The 15,303-nt window shown below is 52.2% G+C and overlaps 1 protein-coding gene across 2 annotated transcripts in view; it reads left to right on the forward strand.

Moving 5' to 3' along the window:
• Nucleotides 1–1,425: 1,425 nt before the first annotated feature.
• The window catches only part of ARHGAP1 (Rho GTPase activating protein 1), a 31,522-nt gene continuing 17,644 nt past the window's right edge, over nt 1,426–15,303 (forward strand). Inside the window, exons 1-3 of one of the 2 annotated variants that reach the window (XM_065402994.1) lie at nt 1,426–1,499; nt 7,755–7,937; nt 8,599–8,691. In XM_065402994.1, the coding sequence (XP_065259066.1) occupies nt 7,805–7,937; nt 8,599–8,691 (226 nt within the window). In that variant the 5' untranslated portion in view covers nt 1,426–1,499; nt 7,755–7,804. The remainder of the gene's footprint in view (nt 1,500–7,754; nt 7,938–8,598; nt 8,692–15,303) is intronic. The other variant, XM_065402995.1, reaches the window with a different exon arrangement.

Here is a 15,303-nt window from a genome sequence, read left to right on the forward strand (position 1 = left end):
AAATGCAGCCAACTGTGGGGCAGAACATGGAAGATGGCACCTTCCAGCAATGCAACATTCAACTAGGGCACAGAACTGACAACTGAAAAATACCCCATGATGAGTTACCAACACCATATTCTGAAGCACCTGGGCTATTTTTTGGAAGTTTGCCATCCGTGTATTGGCCAAGCCTGACACTGCCTAGTGAGACCACCCCACAGTGTTACAGTGGCTACAGATCCTCTCTTTACACTTACAGTATGTCCCAAAGGGAACTCCCATGTTGTTCCATATACAGCTACTAACCTCCTCCAGCTAGGGCTCCTCACACAAATGGATTCATCACTGCAGCAGCAGCCAGACTGAATTGCCTGAAAAGCAAAATGAATTCAGAATAGGCCTACAAGCCCAGTGGCTGCCCCCTAATTGGGAGTTGGCTGATGCTCCTGGCACTTCCTGTAACCAGTCTCTGTAGCGACTCAGGCACTCAGATCCCATAGTGATGGGCAGACAATAAGGACCTGACTAAAAGTGAGGCCTGACACCTAGTGTTGGGTGCTTGCAGACTCCCCCTGCCACACTGGAAATGCCGAGGCAAATGCTGCACATGGGAGCCAGGCACTGGGCAGTAGAGAACAGAGAACAAAGAGCTTCAGCAGACGGTTCACAGCTGGACATCTGGGTTCTTTAGCAGGGCAGCGCCAGGCTGTGCACCTGAGCTGAGACCTTAGTCTTTCCCCCTTCCCTTTCTTTCATGATAAGCCTCGGTGGTGGACAGGGAGTCCTGCCCGCCCCACTCAGCTGGGTGCTACTGGAGCTGCGCTGGGTTTTGCCTGTCAGGCCCCCCAGCCCTACCGTACCTCCGAGGGCGCTGTCTCTGCCGCACAGTCCAGCTCCCCCTCCGCCCGGGCCCCGAAGAGCGCTCCCGGCGACAGGGCTCTCCCCACGCACCAGACGCCCATGCCCGGTTCCTGGGCGAGGGAGGGCCCCAGGGCCAGTCCGGGAGGGAGGCTCCGCAGGGCTCCGCAGGACGCGCCAGGCTGCGCGGGCGGGTCTCGGATCCGCCCCGGGTGGCCGCGGACGGGGCGCTTCTCACGGCCTGCGGGGAGACAAGGGAGCGGCGGCGTTACATGGGAGGCGCAGGCCCCAGGGCAGCCCCCGCTTTCCCGGCCAGCGCCGGCCGTGCCACTCACCGAGGTGGCTCCGCTCCATGCCGGCCCGGGGCCGGATCCTGCCGCTGCACCGCAGAGGCGCGCGCCGGCCCGGTTCCGGGCGGGAGCGGCCCGAACCGAGAACAGGGTTCCCGCTCCTGGCTGCCCCCTTTGGGACAGAACTATCCGCGGAGCCAACGGCCGCGTCCGGACCACTTTCTCTCGGAACCCAGAAGGCGTCGGGGACCGGAAGTGGAGAATGGGGGCGGGCCGCCGTTTCCATGGAGAGAGGATTCCTCTTCCGGTTCGGAGGCGGATGTTTATGAGCAGGTTTGACAGGCGGGAACCTCCGGGAGCGGCCGACTGGTGAGGGGGGCGGAAGCGGCGGTCGCGGTGTCGGGTGGGGGTCGGTGTCGCGGGAGGTAGTGGGGGGGCGGCGCCGGCCTGCGGGGTTCGGGTCCGGGCGGGGAGCGCGGCCTGGCGGTTGGAGCGGGGCACTGGCCGCCCGGACTCCGGGGTTCTCCCCGTGGCTTGGCCCGGGACCGCGCTGTCAGCGGGCAGTGCCGTGGTGTCGGGCCGGGGGCTGAGGGGATCGCGGTTCTCGCTCCCCGCGCGGGGAGACGGGGGGTCAGGGAGCTGACGTCCGCAAAGCTGCCGGCGCGGGGGAGCGGCGCGGGGCGGTCGATAGGTAGATTGGGGGGTGCCTGTGTCTTGGAAGGGGCTTGGCTTAGGAGTCCGGGTTGGTTTTATTCCTTTCTGCTCGGGGAGAACTGGGCCGTGTGTGGGGCTTGGCAGGCCGGGTGTCCAGCTGCGGAGCTGTCTACTATGCGCTGGGGCTGCACCCAGGTCCACCATTCCGGGCGGGAGCGAGGCCTTAGACCTTTTAGTTTTCTTTTTAAAAATAAGGAAATTCCCAGACAAAAAGTTGTTCACGCTGCAAATAGAGATCTCCTAGTTTGCATTTCTAGTCTCAGAATGTCGTTGTTATATTAAAAAAAAGTTAGGCAGGTTTGGCGGTAAGTGGTCAGCCCCAGGCAGAAACCACTCTTTGTACCCTTTGGATGGGGTGTACTCAGAATACTCACTGGCCACCGCTTTTTTAGAGGGAGGAGACCAGAAAATGCTTTTTCTATCGTCCCTTTGGCTACTCAGACATTGTGCCTTTCCCTGGCTTCCTTTGCACTTTCAAAGTTTAAGTGTCTAGGTGACCTTCCTAGAACACCCCCTCCCACTTGAGGAAAGCTGCAAATAGGGTAGGGAAGAGCAGGGTTAGAGGCTAGCCCAGTGGGTTTGTATTGGAACAGGGTGGAGAGCGCATACAGAATGGGAGCAGAACTTGTTCAGATAAGGCAATCAGCACTTACAATGCTCAGGGCCCCAAGGCTGGCTAATGCCCAGGTTTACAGTGCTAAAGGGAATTGAAGGCCTTTTAATGGATCATTTATGAACTCTTGGATTCAGGAGAGTTTCCTGAGGCTTGGGCAGTGATAGACCAAAATCCACTATTTAACAGAGCCAGGATGCTCTGCCGAGGTGGTGGTGATGGTGGTGATGATGATGATGATACGGCTGTCGATGGGTAGATTGGTGGGTGGAGGGTGCGGGGTGCCTGTGTCTTGGAAGGGGCTTGGTTTAGGAGCCTGGGTTGATTTTATTCCTTTGTGCTCAGGGAGAACTGTGTGAGGCTTGGCAGGCCGGTGAGTGCTAGTGAGTGCAGACCAGTGAGCCTAGAGGGCAGAAGAAGTTCTAGAACCTCAGTTTGATGGAGGGGGAGTCAGACGGGCTGGGTAGGAGAGTTCAGGTTTAAGGATGTGCTGGAGCTCTGTAAGGAGAAGACTGTTTCTATGTGGGACAGAAGCAAAGATCAGGAACTGTAATATGCTTCAGTTTTCCCCAAAGTATTTGTCAAAGATCCACATTCACAATTAACATTTGGGACACAAGATAGACTAGGGTACTGGGGAGACAACAGGAGATTAAGGGACCCTGCGAGGGAAATGTCTCTTCTGGATCAGGTGCCCAGGAGGTCACTTTATATTGTTGTTCATACATATATGGGATTTGAATACGGGATCAAACCCTGGTGTAAGCTCAGGCTGCTCTGTTGAAATCGGTGAAGATACACTGCCTTCTGTAGTGCTGAATTTGGAACATAGACATTGTCATACTAAAGCAGACCCAAGGTCCATCTAGTCCAATATTCTGTCTCCAATAATGGCTAGTACCAAATGCTTCAGATGCAAGTGTAAGAACTCTGCTGTAGGAAGATGTGGTACAATATCCACCTGCCTCCTGCCCCATTAGGTCTCATCCTGAACTCTAATGGTTAGATTTTTCTTAAGCTGTGACACATGAGGTTTAATATCCTTTCCAACTTTTTGTTAGCATTAACAGTTAGAATTCCTGATATTCTTGTTTTTCATATAAATGTCCATTCCCTTTTTGAATCGTGCTGTCTGAATCTTTAGTTTGGCTCAAGGTATCCAGGTTTGCAGAGGAGGCTGAGCTACAAGGGGGTAGGCCAGAAGGAACTGGGTTTGTGGCTGTCACATGACTCCAGTTCCTCAGAAATTCAGCAAAACTTGTGTGGTGGGTGGGTCCGGAGGGAAACAGATAAGCAGCCTGTGCAGCTTGTGCTGGGACTCTGGGGGATAAACCTGAGTTCAGCTTTTCTGCTTCCTTCCTGGGTCTCTGCTAGGTTAGAGGGTCTTTGCTTGGTTGGCGTCTCTCTCTCAGAGTGATACCTCTGCAGGTGTAGTCAGCTGAGACGTTAGAGCTAACCGCTCCCAAACTTCGAGGTGGGGGTTGGGCAGGATATTGTCACTGGGGGTTGGGCATCATGGACTCTGGAACTCATTCTTGCAGTGCCTGAGTTGGCTGGTTTCAAGGCATATCTGTTTTTCCAGGCTCTTTCTGAGAGACTGGGCTAGTTCAGTGGTGAGTTATAAGTCCTGGTGTGTTGAATGGGCTGTGAGGGTGATGTTGACGCTGAACTGGGTAAAAAAAAATTCTGTGTATATTTGTATAAAAATTGCTAACATCTTTGCCCACAGTAATGGGTTAGGGACCTTCTCTGACTTGTAAGGCAAAATAATTATGTGTGCAGCAGAGATTAAACTGGCAGGAGTTGCAGAGCAAGGACAGAGAAATAACTCAAAGGGCCCTAGAATTTTTATCCATATTGGGTCTGGCAGTTGCTGACGAACATGAGATGTGGTTGAGGAAGGAGAATTGCTTCTTTGCTTGATGATGTATTTCTTCTTTAATGTATTTAAATATATGTCAAAAGCAGTTGGTGTTGTAGATGAGCGTTCTTTGGTGTAGAGTATTATATTGAAATAAATAATGCATCTGGGAGAAAAATGACCAAACCCCAGACTCAGTTGGAGGGGGAAGCCTGGGGAGCAAAAATAGCTGAGAACCTGGTGGAGAAGGCAGCAAATGAGACAAGTTCGTGATGTGATAGTGCTGCAAAAAAGCCAGTGTCAGTAAGAGGCTATGTACGCAGAGACTTCAGAGGAACAGAGAGGGGTTATTCCTTGGGGAGACCCCATGGGGATCTTGCATTAAGTTCTAGGCTCCTCAATCCCAGAGCCCTCCCATTCCAAAGTAAGGAGAGGGGTGGGGTGGGGCGGGGCGCACTGCTTTGGGAAGACCTCCCTTGGGGTACTGCACTCCGCGCTGGGTACCTCAGTATTGGAAGGGATCCTGAAAAGCATCTTAGAAATTCTCAGGGGGAAGAGGGACTAACTCACAAAGAGTCAGTCTGCTAGCTCAGTCTGCTGCCCCTTGAATCTCCATGGCATGGGTTTCTCTGTCACGTGGAGCCTGAACCCACTCTCCGGACTTGGGGAGCTGTCTGCATGTGTAAGGGCTGGGAAGTTCAACCTCTGAAGCGAAGGCTGGGGAGGGCTCTTCTTGGGTGGGAACATCAGCCGTCACTCAGGGCACTGAGGCCCTCTTTTACTGCAGAACTATAAGGAACCTAGAGACTGCTGCACTCTATGCCATGTGGTGCCAGCATTGGAGACCCCACCAGTGAGAGGAGCCTGCTAATGTGGAATCCACTTGATGTTGGCTTTTAAACCAATAACTTGGGCCTGTGGCTCCGTGCTGCAAGCTGTTCCTGAAGCCAGGCTGTGGCACTCCCTATGGTGAGGACTAAGGGAACCCAGCTCCATGCTGCCCCTGGGCCAGCACCACCTCTGCCTGGTAGAATTTGGACTTAGTCCCTAAGATGTAGAGGACTCCTGTCAAAGGTGCCCCACTGATCTAGGGGGTGGCAGCAGTTAAGACTGAACCCGAATTCCCTCCATTCCTATTGAAGTTGCTGTGAGTTAAGACAGCAGCTTGCAGGGATCTAGGGTCTGAGATGGGACCAGCTGAGGACAGTTTCCATGCAACCTCCAGGGTTATCAGACGTCACACCTGAATGTCTGCTGGATTATTGGGGAAATTATACTGGTGCTAGGGATTCTATAATCAGACTAAATCACTGCAAATGCTGGCTGCAGTTGCTATAGAAACTGAATCTGTTGTTGCTAGGTGTGGGGAGCTGGTTGTCATTTGACTACAGCTGCTGCATAGTTCCAGCATTAGGTCATGGTCCAGAGGAGTGTAGTGTCCTGCTCCATGTCCCTACTGAGATCCAAGGGAAGGTCAGGCAGCTCTTCCAGCTCTCAGGAGGCGGGCAGGGAACAGTTTTGCTTGGCTCTCTAGCTGACTGCAGATCTGTCAGGCCCTGCATAGTTTCTGATTTGCCTCGAAGATCCTCTGCCCATATATGTCTGTCTCTCTCTGATTATGGGAATCTGACTTGACTTGCAATAGCTCCCAGACATCAGGGAGCCAAGGACGAGTTAAAGACTATCTCTGAGTTCCTGGGGAAGAGATAAGGAAGGGTCAGTGCTCCCAACACCCCCTACCAAAGGGAGGGGACAAACTCTCAAGGTTCTAACTAATGCCCTGGCAAAATCCCCACCCCAAACCTGGCAATGGGTGTAGCCCCAAGTATATGAGCAAGACTCTCTAGAGTTTGGAATGTCATCCTGGTCACACTAACTGTTCGTAGGCTTCTTGCACCCTTGGATCTCACAAGCAGCTGTAGGAACTCGGAATTCAAAACATCAAGCTACTCCACCTTCCTGCACTCCAGGAAAAAGCCATCTTGGGTCTATAACCACAGCTTCCTTTGTTAGTTTTCAAGCAAGGTCATGTGTTCTGCTGCTGTTTAGTTCCCAGCCACTGCATTCTGGGCATTCACACACAAACAAGACTCTTTCCCATCCCAGAACCCGTCCTTCTACAGCCTGCACATGCCTGAGTTCCCCTCTGAACCACCCCCAGGATGTGTGCGTCCCTGTGAATGGCAGGTGCCTCACTGGCTGCAGCACTACAAAGCCACCTCAGCCCCCACCCATGGTCTTAACAGTGGTGTCATCGTTGGCCTTGCTTTGTTATAGCTCCCTTTGGGATGCAGCCTGCTGGCCGCAGAATTCTCATCTTCATGGTGCTGCTAATATTAGTTCCTGAGAGCAGGATCTGTACCTTGGTCCCATCCATCAGCTTCCTGCATATCACCAGGGCATCAGCATTAAACTCAAGTGTCTGTTTCTTAGAGGGCTCCCTTAAGAAATGGGAACCTTCTGAAGATCTGCTGCTTTAGTTCAGTTTTGGGGTAGCACACACGTTTTACCCCAGGTGAGATTGAGGAAAAAGTCTCAGCAGCAGCAATTGATTCTCGTGCCCTGGAATCTCCAAACTCCCTAGCCTCCTCAGTATTGTGGCACAGCCTATGCAGTGCTGCCTGCATCTGGTTATTGTGCTATGGAAATAACATGAGGTGTATCCTAGCCTCTTGCCCTACGTGTTGGGATGGGAGAGAAGGGTTTTGCTGTGTGTGATGCTAAACGGAGAATGGTTGTGTGGGGGGAGGGGCGTTGGCGTTCTCCTTGCATTTTAGTCCAGTCAGTGAAATCAAGCTGCCCCCGACAGGATTTTGTTTCTAGTGCACTGAAGCACCCATATGTGCCAGTGCAGATAGCTGTTAAGAGCCCCCTGACCCTCCCTTATAGCTGGGGGACATGAAATCTGGGAAAGCTTCCAGAGCAGGGCCCTGCTGTGCGAGCAGCTGGGCCCAATGCCAGCTCCACTGGCGCAGGGAGGAGCGTTGTTGTGTGGAAATAATGGCTGGTACAGTCAGTGTGTCAGGGAGGGACTGGTATAGCCTGTCACCTTCCCTTGTATCTCAGTGTCTATCCCAAATTGAGTACTCTGGGCGGGGAGAACAGTCAGGCCACAGCTGGACTCAGGGCAGAGACTCCCTGGAAGGGTTAGCTAGGACTCTTTTTCCCCCCCCCCAACAGGAGGTAGAAGGGAAGCGTCTGCTGTTCAGGGTGCCCATGGCTGCAAGTAGAAGAGGTCTGTGGGTGGGATTTGGGGGAGAGAAAGTTTCTGGGTAGGGTAAAGTGTGAGCAGTCGTTGGGGAAGTCAGGAGAAGGGGTAGGAAGTCAGTGGATGGGCCGAGTGGGGAGGGAAGGGGAAGCAAGGGAAGAGCCTCTGGATAGGCTGTGGGAGTGGGGTTGTGTGATCTGTATGTGTCTGACTTAAGAATCTCTGTAGTTTTCCTTCTAGGCTCTTCAGGCAAGCAGCTGAGTTTGGGGGCCATTGCCATGGACCCGCTCTCGGAGTTGCAGGATGACCTTAACCTGGAGGACACCAACCAGTCCCTGAGCCAGCTCAAACTGGCTTCCTTAGATGATAAGAACTGGCCAGAAGATGAAGTGCCTGTTTTTCCCAAGTCAGGTGGGCATCCCTGCTGGGGCCAGCAGACATTTGGGTGCAGGGCTGGTTTTGAGGCCAAGAGGTATTCCAGGACACCTTGTGCCTTGGCCTGTTGCAGGGAACTGTGACCCTCTCACACTGTAACTCAGTCCTATCTGGGATGCGAGGATTGGGAAATGGAGATGTGTGAATCATTTTGTGCCCGAAGCCCACAGTGCAGTACCTGGCTGGGCCCTTGCGGGCTCTGATGCCCAGAGAGAACAGGTGAGTCGGCCAAAGCATGCAGGGTAGGCAGGAGGGTATGTGCAGAAGCACCTGTGCTGTGAGCAGCCCTGACAATGCCCTTGGCTCCTTTCCTCTCATACATGTTGGGTGAATTTTCATGCTCAGGAGAGTCCTGAGCAGAAGCTGACTGACTGGACACTGTTCTGAGCTGTGAGGTTTGGGACACGCACAGCTGCCTTCCAGGGACAAGGCTGAGACTTGACAACACTTGCTTGTCCTGTGACCAAATCAAGATTTCAAAACAGGTGTTCAGGAAAGCCAGGCTAGTGCATTAACTTCTCCCCATGTCACTGAGCCTCCGGTTCCCATCCCTGTGTTTCCAGGCCCCTCCCTGAGCTGCTCAAGGTCCGTTTCTGCTTTTCTGCTAATTGCTGGTTTTCTGTTTTTTTGTGTGCAGAGGACACCAACCGCTCCCCTGAGCCCATCACTCACCTGCGCTGGGATGATCCATACTACGATATTGCTAGGCACCAGATCGTGGAAGTAGCAGGTAATGACCCACTCTTCCCACTCCTTCGAGTGTTGCCTCTGCAGTGGGATCAGATGTGGGCTTGTGGAAAGGGGCCTGCCCTGTGCCAACCACCAGTGGCAGACAACAGGGACAGCTGACATCTTGGGAGATGGGAGCCTCAAACCTTTGGGATGTCTGTGGCAGTTCTTATTTTCCATTGTTCTCGGTTTGACTCAGATTCATTCCCAGATCTCACTGTCTCTGAAGTTATTAGAGTGAGGACTGGTCACTTCGGCTGAGGTGCATTCATTGGAGCCCCACCATGACCCAAGGCATGCTGCAGCACCTTCTAGCTGATCACACCAGAATTGCCACTTCCCCCTGGTTCTTCAGGGCAGTAACTAACTTCTGTCTGAGCAATTGGCACATTAACTGGTGGGGGACCATACAGTTTGCAAAGTCAAAGCTTGTGGCCTTGTTCCTATGCAACACCCTTTACTGTAGCTGGACTGTGGGGGCAGCCTTTACTGGATGTGTCTGCTGCCGGGAGCAGATGGGAAAGGGTTAATATTGTTGATACTTCAGTGATAATTAGGCTGCAGCGCTAACATTCCTGATTCCCTCCCTGTTTCACAAACATCCTTTTAAATATATTAACTCTTGGAGCACTGCAAACACCCTTTGCCAGTTACAGCTGAGATCTCTGTGACTGGAGTTTTTGGAAGGTTCTGGGAGTGGGGATGCAGGTCAGGATTTTGCTCTGGAACCATTTCCAGCTTGCCCAGCTCTCCTGCTGCTAGAAACCCTCCCCAGTCCCCCACAACTTGATTCTCCCACTTCTTCAGCTTGCATTATCCATGCACCCCTCCACTAGCTCTGCACCCTGGTTTGTGTTTTTGTGTTCTTACATGTGAAGAGAAATTGGGGGCGGGGGGAGGAAAGAATCCCAGGCCCGAAGAATATCAGATCCCTTGGTGAAATGAAAGTTGCACTGGTATTATCTCCTTCTCTGGGTTGTTTGGGACATTTGGCTGGAGTCTGGCTCCTTTCTCCTCTTCAGTGATGCCACTCCAGCTTTTTGGAGATTCTCACTATTGTTGTGTGTCCCTAAAACAATGGCTTTTTCCAGGCTACTTTGTGTCTAGAGAGCCTTGGCTGCTCAGGATGAGTGGAATAATTCTGGCCAAAGTGTCTCTGAGGGTATGTCTACACCAGGGGTTCTCAAACTGGGGGTCGGGACCCCTGAGTGGGTTGTGAGGTTGTTACATGGGGGGTTGCAAGCTGTCAGCCTCCACCCCAAACCCGCTTTGCGTCCAGCATTTATAATGGTGTTAAATATATTAAAAAGTGTTTTTAATGTATAAGGGGGGCGGGTCGCACTCCGAGGCTTGCTGTGTGAAAGGGGTCACCAGTACAAAAGTTTGAGAGCCACTGGTCTACACTCTGATAAAAGAGCCACAGCACAGCCGCATTTGGCCTTGGTCGGCTGATGTGGGCTCAGGCTGCGAGGCTATACAATTTCAGCATAGATGTTCAGGCTCAGGCTGGAGCCTGTTCTCTGAGACCTTGCTAGGGAGGAGGGTCCCAGAGCCCAGGCTACACCCCAAGCCCAAACATCTGCACTACAGTTCTATAGCCCCATAGCCTGAGCTCCACAAACCCGAGTCAGCTGATGTGGGCCAGCCGCGGCTATTTTATTGTAGTGTAGACATACCCTTAAATTCTTGTCCATAGTGTAGTGGTTTGCCAGATTCCTAATCCTGTTTCCAGGGTCCAAAATTCCCAGCATTACAGTCGTCCCTGATCACCACCCTGTTCTCAATAATGCTGTGGTTGGGTTGGAGGAGTGCAGGTTTGTACCATTTAATGCTTCAGTGACAGAAGCTCAGATATTTGCTAAGGCGGAGCAGGCAGGTATTTCTAAACACCAGGAATTGAAGATTTAAATGACACTCTCATTCACCTCAGACAAAGGCCACAGTGCTTAGCGGAGTGGTTAGATCAGAACCAACAAGAACCACGGAGTGATGGGCCCAAACCAAGGATGTCCTCTGCTATGTGTTGTGTGCTGATATAATCTCCAGTGTTTCTGTAGAGCTTTTATCCCAAGGGATCCCAGTGTATTTTACAAACTGCATGAATAGGCATCACTGAAATCCAGCCAGCTCAGAGGCAGGGCACAACAACTCTACATAACAGTGTAGGGTACAAAGTGAAAAATTCCATATCTAACAGAAGTGGTAGGTGGGATTTCAGGAGGTTCTCATCTGGCAGGATGGCTGACTGGAATGTGTGCCTAGGCTGTGGAAGGAATCTCCTCCCCCACCATTGAGGTAATTATCTATCCATTGTAATTTCTAACTGCCTGGCCCTGTGATCTTTGTGTGGTTTGAAAGCCTTCCTCTGAAGCTTGTGCCAGTGACTGCTGTTGGAGTTGGGTTGCTGATGGCCTGCTACATTTGTCTAGTTCCTGTGTTCTGTGATCATCTCAAGTCCAACTTGGAGGGCATTGACTTGTCTTATTCCAGGCTGGTGATTTCCTTCCCCTGCAAATAGTCCTCTGCTTGCCACTCTCCCACCCAGCAACCATGTGCCCTGGGCATGCTCAGTGCCTGCCACTCAGCTTTGAATTCCATCAGTTGATATCTTGGAACTATGTTGAGTAGATTCAGAGCTGATCTCTGAAGACCCATGAAACCCAGTGTGACACTGTTTGGATTCTCTGAGTCTGTAGGTTCCAGGAGGGGGACCACAGCAGTTGCAGAACCAGTCTATGAATGGAGGGAAGGCTAGTACTCAGTTCAAAGGGAGATGGCCTCAGTCCAGACAAACATCACTACACCCACCTGCATAGTTGGCACGAATTAGCTTGCTGTTGGCAATTTCAGTGGAGAGGCCCAGGACTGAATGTAGCATGGAAACGGGATTCCCTTTTGACCTCTAAAAGGGGGATAGGTCTCTTTAGGGCTGGGCTGAAGCACATTGGCAGCTGCTGGTGGGGGAAAGCTCACCCTGCTGCTGCCCAGGCTAAACTTGTTCTGAGAATGGAGGCTCTAGACCAGGAGTGGGCAAACTTTTTGGCCTGAGGGCCACATCTGGGTATGGAAATTGTATGACGGGCCATAAATGCTCACGAAATTGGCGGTTGGAGTGCGGGAGGGAGTGAGGGCTCCAGCTGGGGGTGCGGACTTTGGAGTGGGGCCAGAAATGAGGAGTTTAGGGTGCGCAAGGGGACTCCGGGCTGGGGCAGGGGGTTGGGATGTGGGAGGGGTTGAGGGCTCCGGCTGGAGGTGGGGCTCTGGGGTGGAGCCAGGGATGAGGGGTTTGGGGTGCAGGAGGGGGCAGGGGGCTAGGGGGTGGAGCAGAGGGGTTTGGAGTTCGGGAGTGGGCTCTGGGCTGAGGCAAGGGGTTGGGGTGTGGGAGGGGGTATGGGCTGTGTGCTGGGGGTGCAGGTCCCAGGATGGGGCCAGAAATGAGTGGTTCAGGGTGTGGGAGGGGGCTCTGGGTTGGGGCAGGAGGTTGGAGTGCGGGGGAGGGGGTTCCGGGCTGGGGCTGAGGGGTTTGGGGTGCAGGAGGGTGCTCCAGGCTGGGACCGAGGTGTTTGGAGGGCAGGAGGGGGGATCAGGGCTGGGGCAGGGGTTTGGGGGGTGGGAGGAGGGCAGGGGTGCAGGCTCCAGGTGGCACTTACCTCAAGCGGCTCCTGGAAGCAGCGTCATGTCCCCCCTCCGGCTCCTATGTGGAGGTGCAGCGCCGGCCAGGTGGCTCTGTGCACTGCCACGTCCACAGGTGCCACCCCTGCAGCTCCCATTGGCTGCAGTTCCTGGCCAAGAGGAGCTGTAGAGCTGGCACTTGGGGCAGGGGCAGCGTGCGAAGCTGGAGGTGGGACATGCTGCTGCTTCCGGGAGCTGTGTGGAGCCATGGTATGTGCGGAGTGGGACAAGCCTCTGATCCCACTCCGTAGCGGGAGCTCGAGGGCCAGATTAAAAGGTCTGACGGGCCGGATTCGGCCCGCAGGCCGTAGTTTGCCCATCCTTGCTATAGATCACCAGAGATGTCAGTCTGGGACCCTTCACCAGCAACCAGTTTTTCAGAACTGATGACAACCCGTCCCGGCAGTGGGGAGTTGGCAGTGCAGCTCCAGTAAGCAAGTTAATGGAGATGTAGTCCAGAGGCTCCCTGACGTGTTCAGCTCCTGGCAGCAGGCCCTGTTGCTCAAAGGGGCTGCCTGAGTCACACTCTGGGCTCCGTGACAAGGCTGTTTATTCAGCCTCTTAGTCAATTATTAATAAAGTAACCGAAACAATATTTAAAATGTCAAACCACAGCCCAGACCTTGGAATCACAGGGTCACATTCCCAGGACTGCAGTGGGACATGTTTAATCCAGGAGGGTCTGAACTGGTGCTGTGGGAGCAGGGCCCCCATTAATGGTGGAGAGCGCACGGTGTCATTGCTGGAAAGAAGCACTAAGGGAGTATCTTACAGACTAGGAAGAAACTGATTAGAAAATAGCCTTTGGCCACCCAAACCTGAAGAACTAACACTGAGCTGCTTTTGGCTCACCAGACAAGCTGCTGATCTGCACTTAAGCCTTCTCCGTGCAGTGACAGCTCACCAGGGGCAGCCCCTGCCTCATTTCTCTTGTAATCATTACCAAATGGCTGCAGAGATAGAGGTTTTGCCCATCCTGCTGCTTCAACAGATTCCTCCTGTGGCTTTGCTCAGCCACCCATGCCCTGTCCTGCACTTCAGGGCAGAGGGCATGTGGCTAATTCTGTCCATCTCTTCCTGAAGTGCAGTCTGGGGCACTATTCTGAGACATTTCAAGGAAATAGAAGCAGGAGGCTAGTTCTCATCCTCAGGCTGAGCTTGTTGCATCCAGGACTGTCAGGTCAGATTAGCGCAGCTTCTTGATGGAAGGATGCACAATGTTTGTACAACACAGCTTAATAATACAAAAACAATTATGGCTACTCAAGAATTGGGACAGTCATTATCTTGCTGGTACTAATTTGTGATCCAGGCTGTCCTCTGGACTCGCAAGCTGTCTGGGCCCTAAGAGGAAGGATTTGAACTCTAAGAAGTGTGGAGTAGAACTGGTTGGAAAGTAGTCTTTTGATGGTTGTTCTCCGCTGCTCCCCCTGGAAATTTTGGCTTTCCAGTGAAATATCAAAAACCAAAATATTTTGATCCACAGTGGTTCCAAGTTGCCCCATGAGAGTTGTACTTGAGGGACAGTATGCTCCCATTCTCCTCTGTGGGTCAGGCTCTCTGTAAGGAATACATTTTCTCTTATGATGCACCATTTCACCCTCCTTGATAAAGCGAGGGGGTGTGTTTGAGGAGTCCCTGGCTGTGGTGCATCATGGGAGATGTAGTTCTGCTAGAGAGCCTAGTGCATAGAGAAGAATAGAGGCGTAAGGCATCTGACTATGACTCCCATGAGGCACCGTGGCACCCTTTTTGAATCAGAATATTTTAGATTTTGGCTAAATTATTTTGTTTTCTGGGTGTTTAATTTTTTTGATGAAACATTGATATTTTCCATGGAAAACAGACATATTTTGTGGAAAAAAAATTCTTCAAATTTTGTTTGTCAAAATTGTTGACAAAATTTTCGACTAGGCCAAGGGTAGAGATCTCTGGTGCATCCTGTATGCATTTCTTGTTTGTGGGTTCCTCTGCTTCTTGGCAGTGGAATTCCTGCTCTGTAGCAGTTAAACTCCTTAACCACTTTTGCAGAAACTCGTGCAAAGGCTGCTCAACACCTCAGCAACCACTTCTGCAATGTGAGAGCTGGGAGAAACCACAACATGCAACATTTGGAGAAAGCCTGCTAGCCCATGTTCTGAGGGCCTTGTTGGAACCACTCCAGACTGAGGCTCACCCCCTGGGCCTTCTCTCCAGAGATCTGTATTTTGTTAGTAACGTCTAAAAGATTTAGTAGCCATTTCTGACACCTTGGGGGCAAAGCCAAACTGCGGTACAGTAATCCTGACCCCAAATCACAGACGAGAATGAATCACAGCAAACGTGGCTAATGGTTAGGGGCCATCAAGGAGGTGAGAGTAGGATCCAGAGAATGCAAATCCCACTGGAATTTGGGGAAAGCAGAGAATCTTAGAGCTGCTATAAGGCAGTGAATTCCCACTTATCCTCCTGCCCGGTGGGACTGCATTCCAGAGCCCAGGTAATGGTGAAGGAGACAAGGGAGCTGCCTTTACCCCTTTAGTGCCTGTCTCACAAACCTGCAGCTGCGAGATGCATTATAATCTCTGCTTTCCCCCAAATAATTGGCTTCCCCCACCTGGCACAGGGAAATTAGAACCCTGTATGTGATTTCCTGTGAATAATCTGTAGACCCTGCCCAGTAGGCCCCTGCCCAATCCCTGAAACTTGAGGCTTGTTTCTGTTTTTATGCGTGAGAAGCAGTAGATTTCAAACACTAACTGGTAGTTTATTGGGGTGCCCTGGCAGAACAGGCCTAGTGTTGGTGTATAGCACAGCCTGCTGTAGCAGTGGAGAGCTTCCATCTCTGCAAAGGGAAAGGAATTCCAGTCCTTCTGCAGGCATGGCAAAAGGCAAAGCACTGGGTGTTGGTGTATCTTACTGTGTTGTACTTTGATGACAGATCCAGGAGCGACATTGACTC

This window comes from Emys orbicularis, chromosome 4, assembly GCF_028017835.1.
Source record: "Emys orbicularis isolate rEmyOrb1 chromosome 4, rEmyOrb1.hap1, whole genome shotgun sequence".
Lineage (NCBI taxonomy): Eukaryota > Metazoa > Chordata > Testudines > Emydidae > Emys > Emys orbicularis.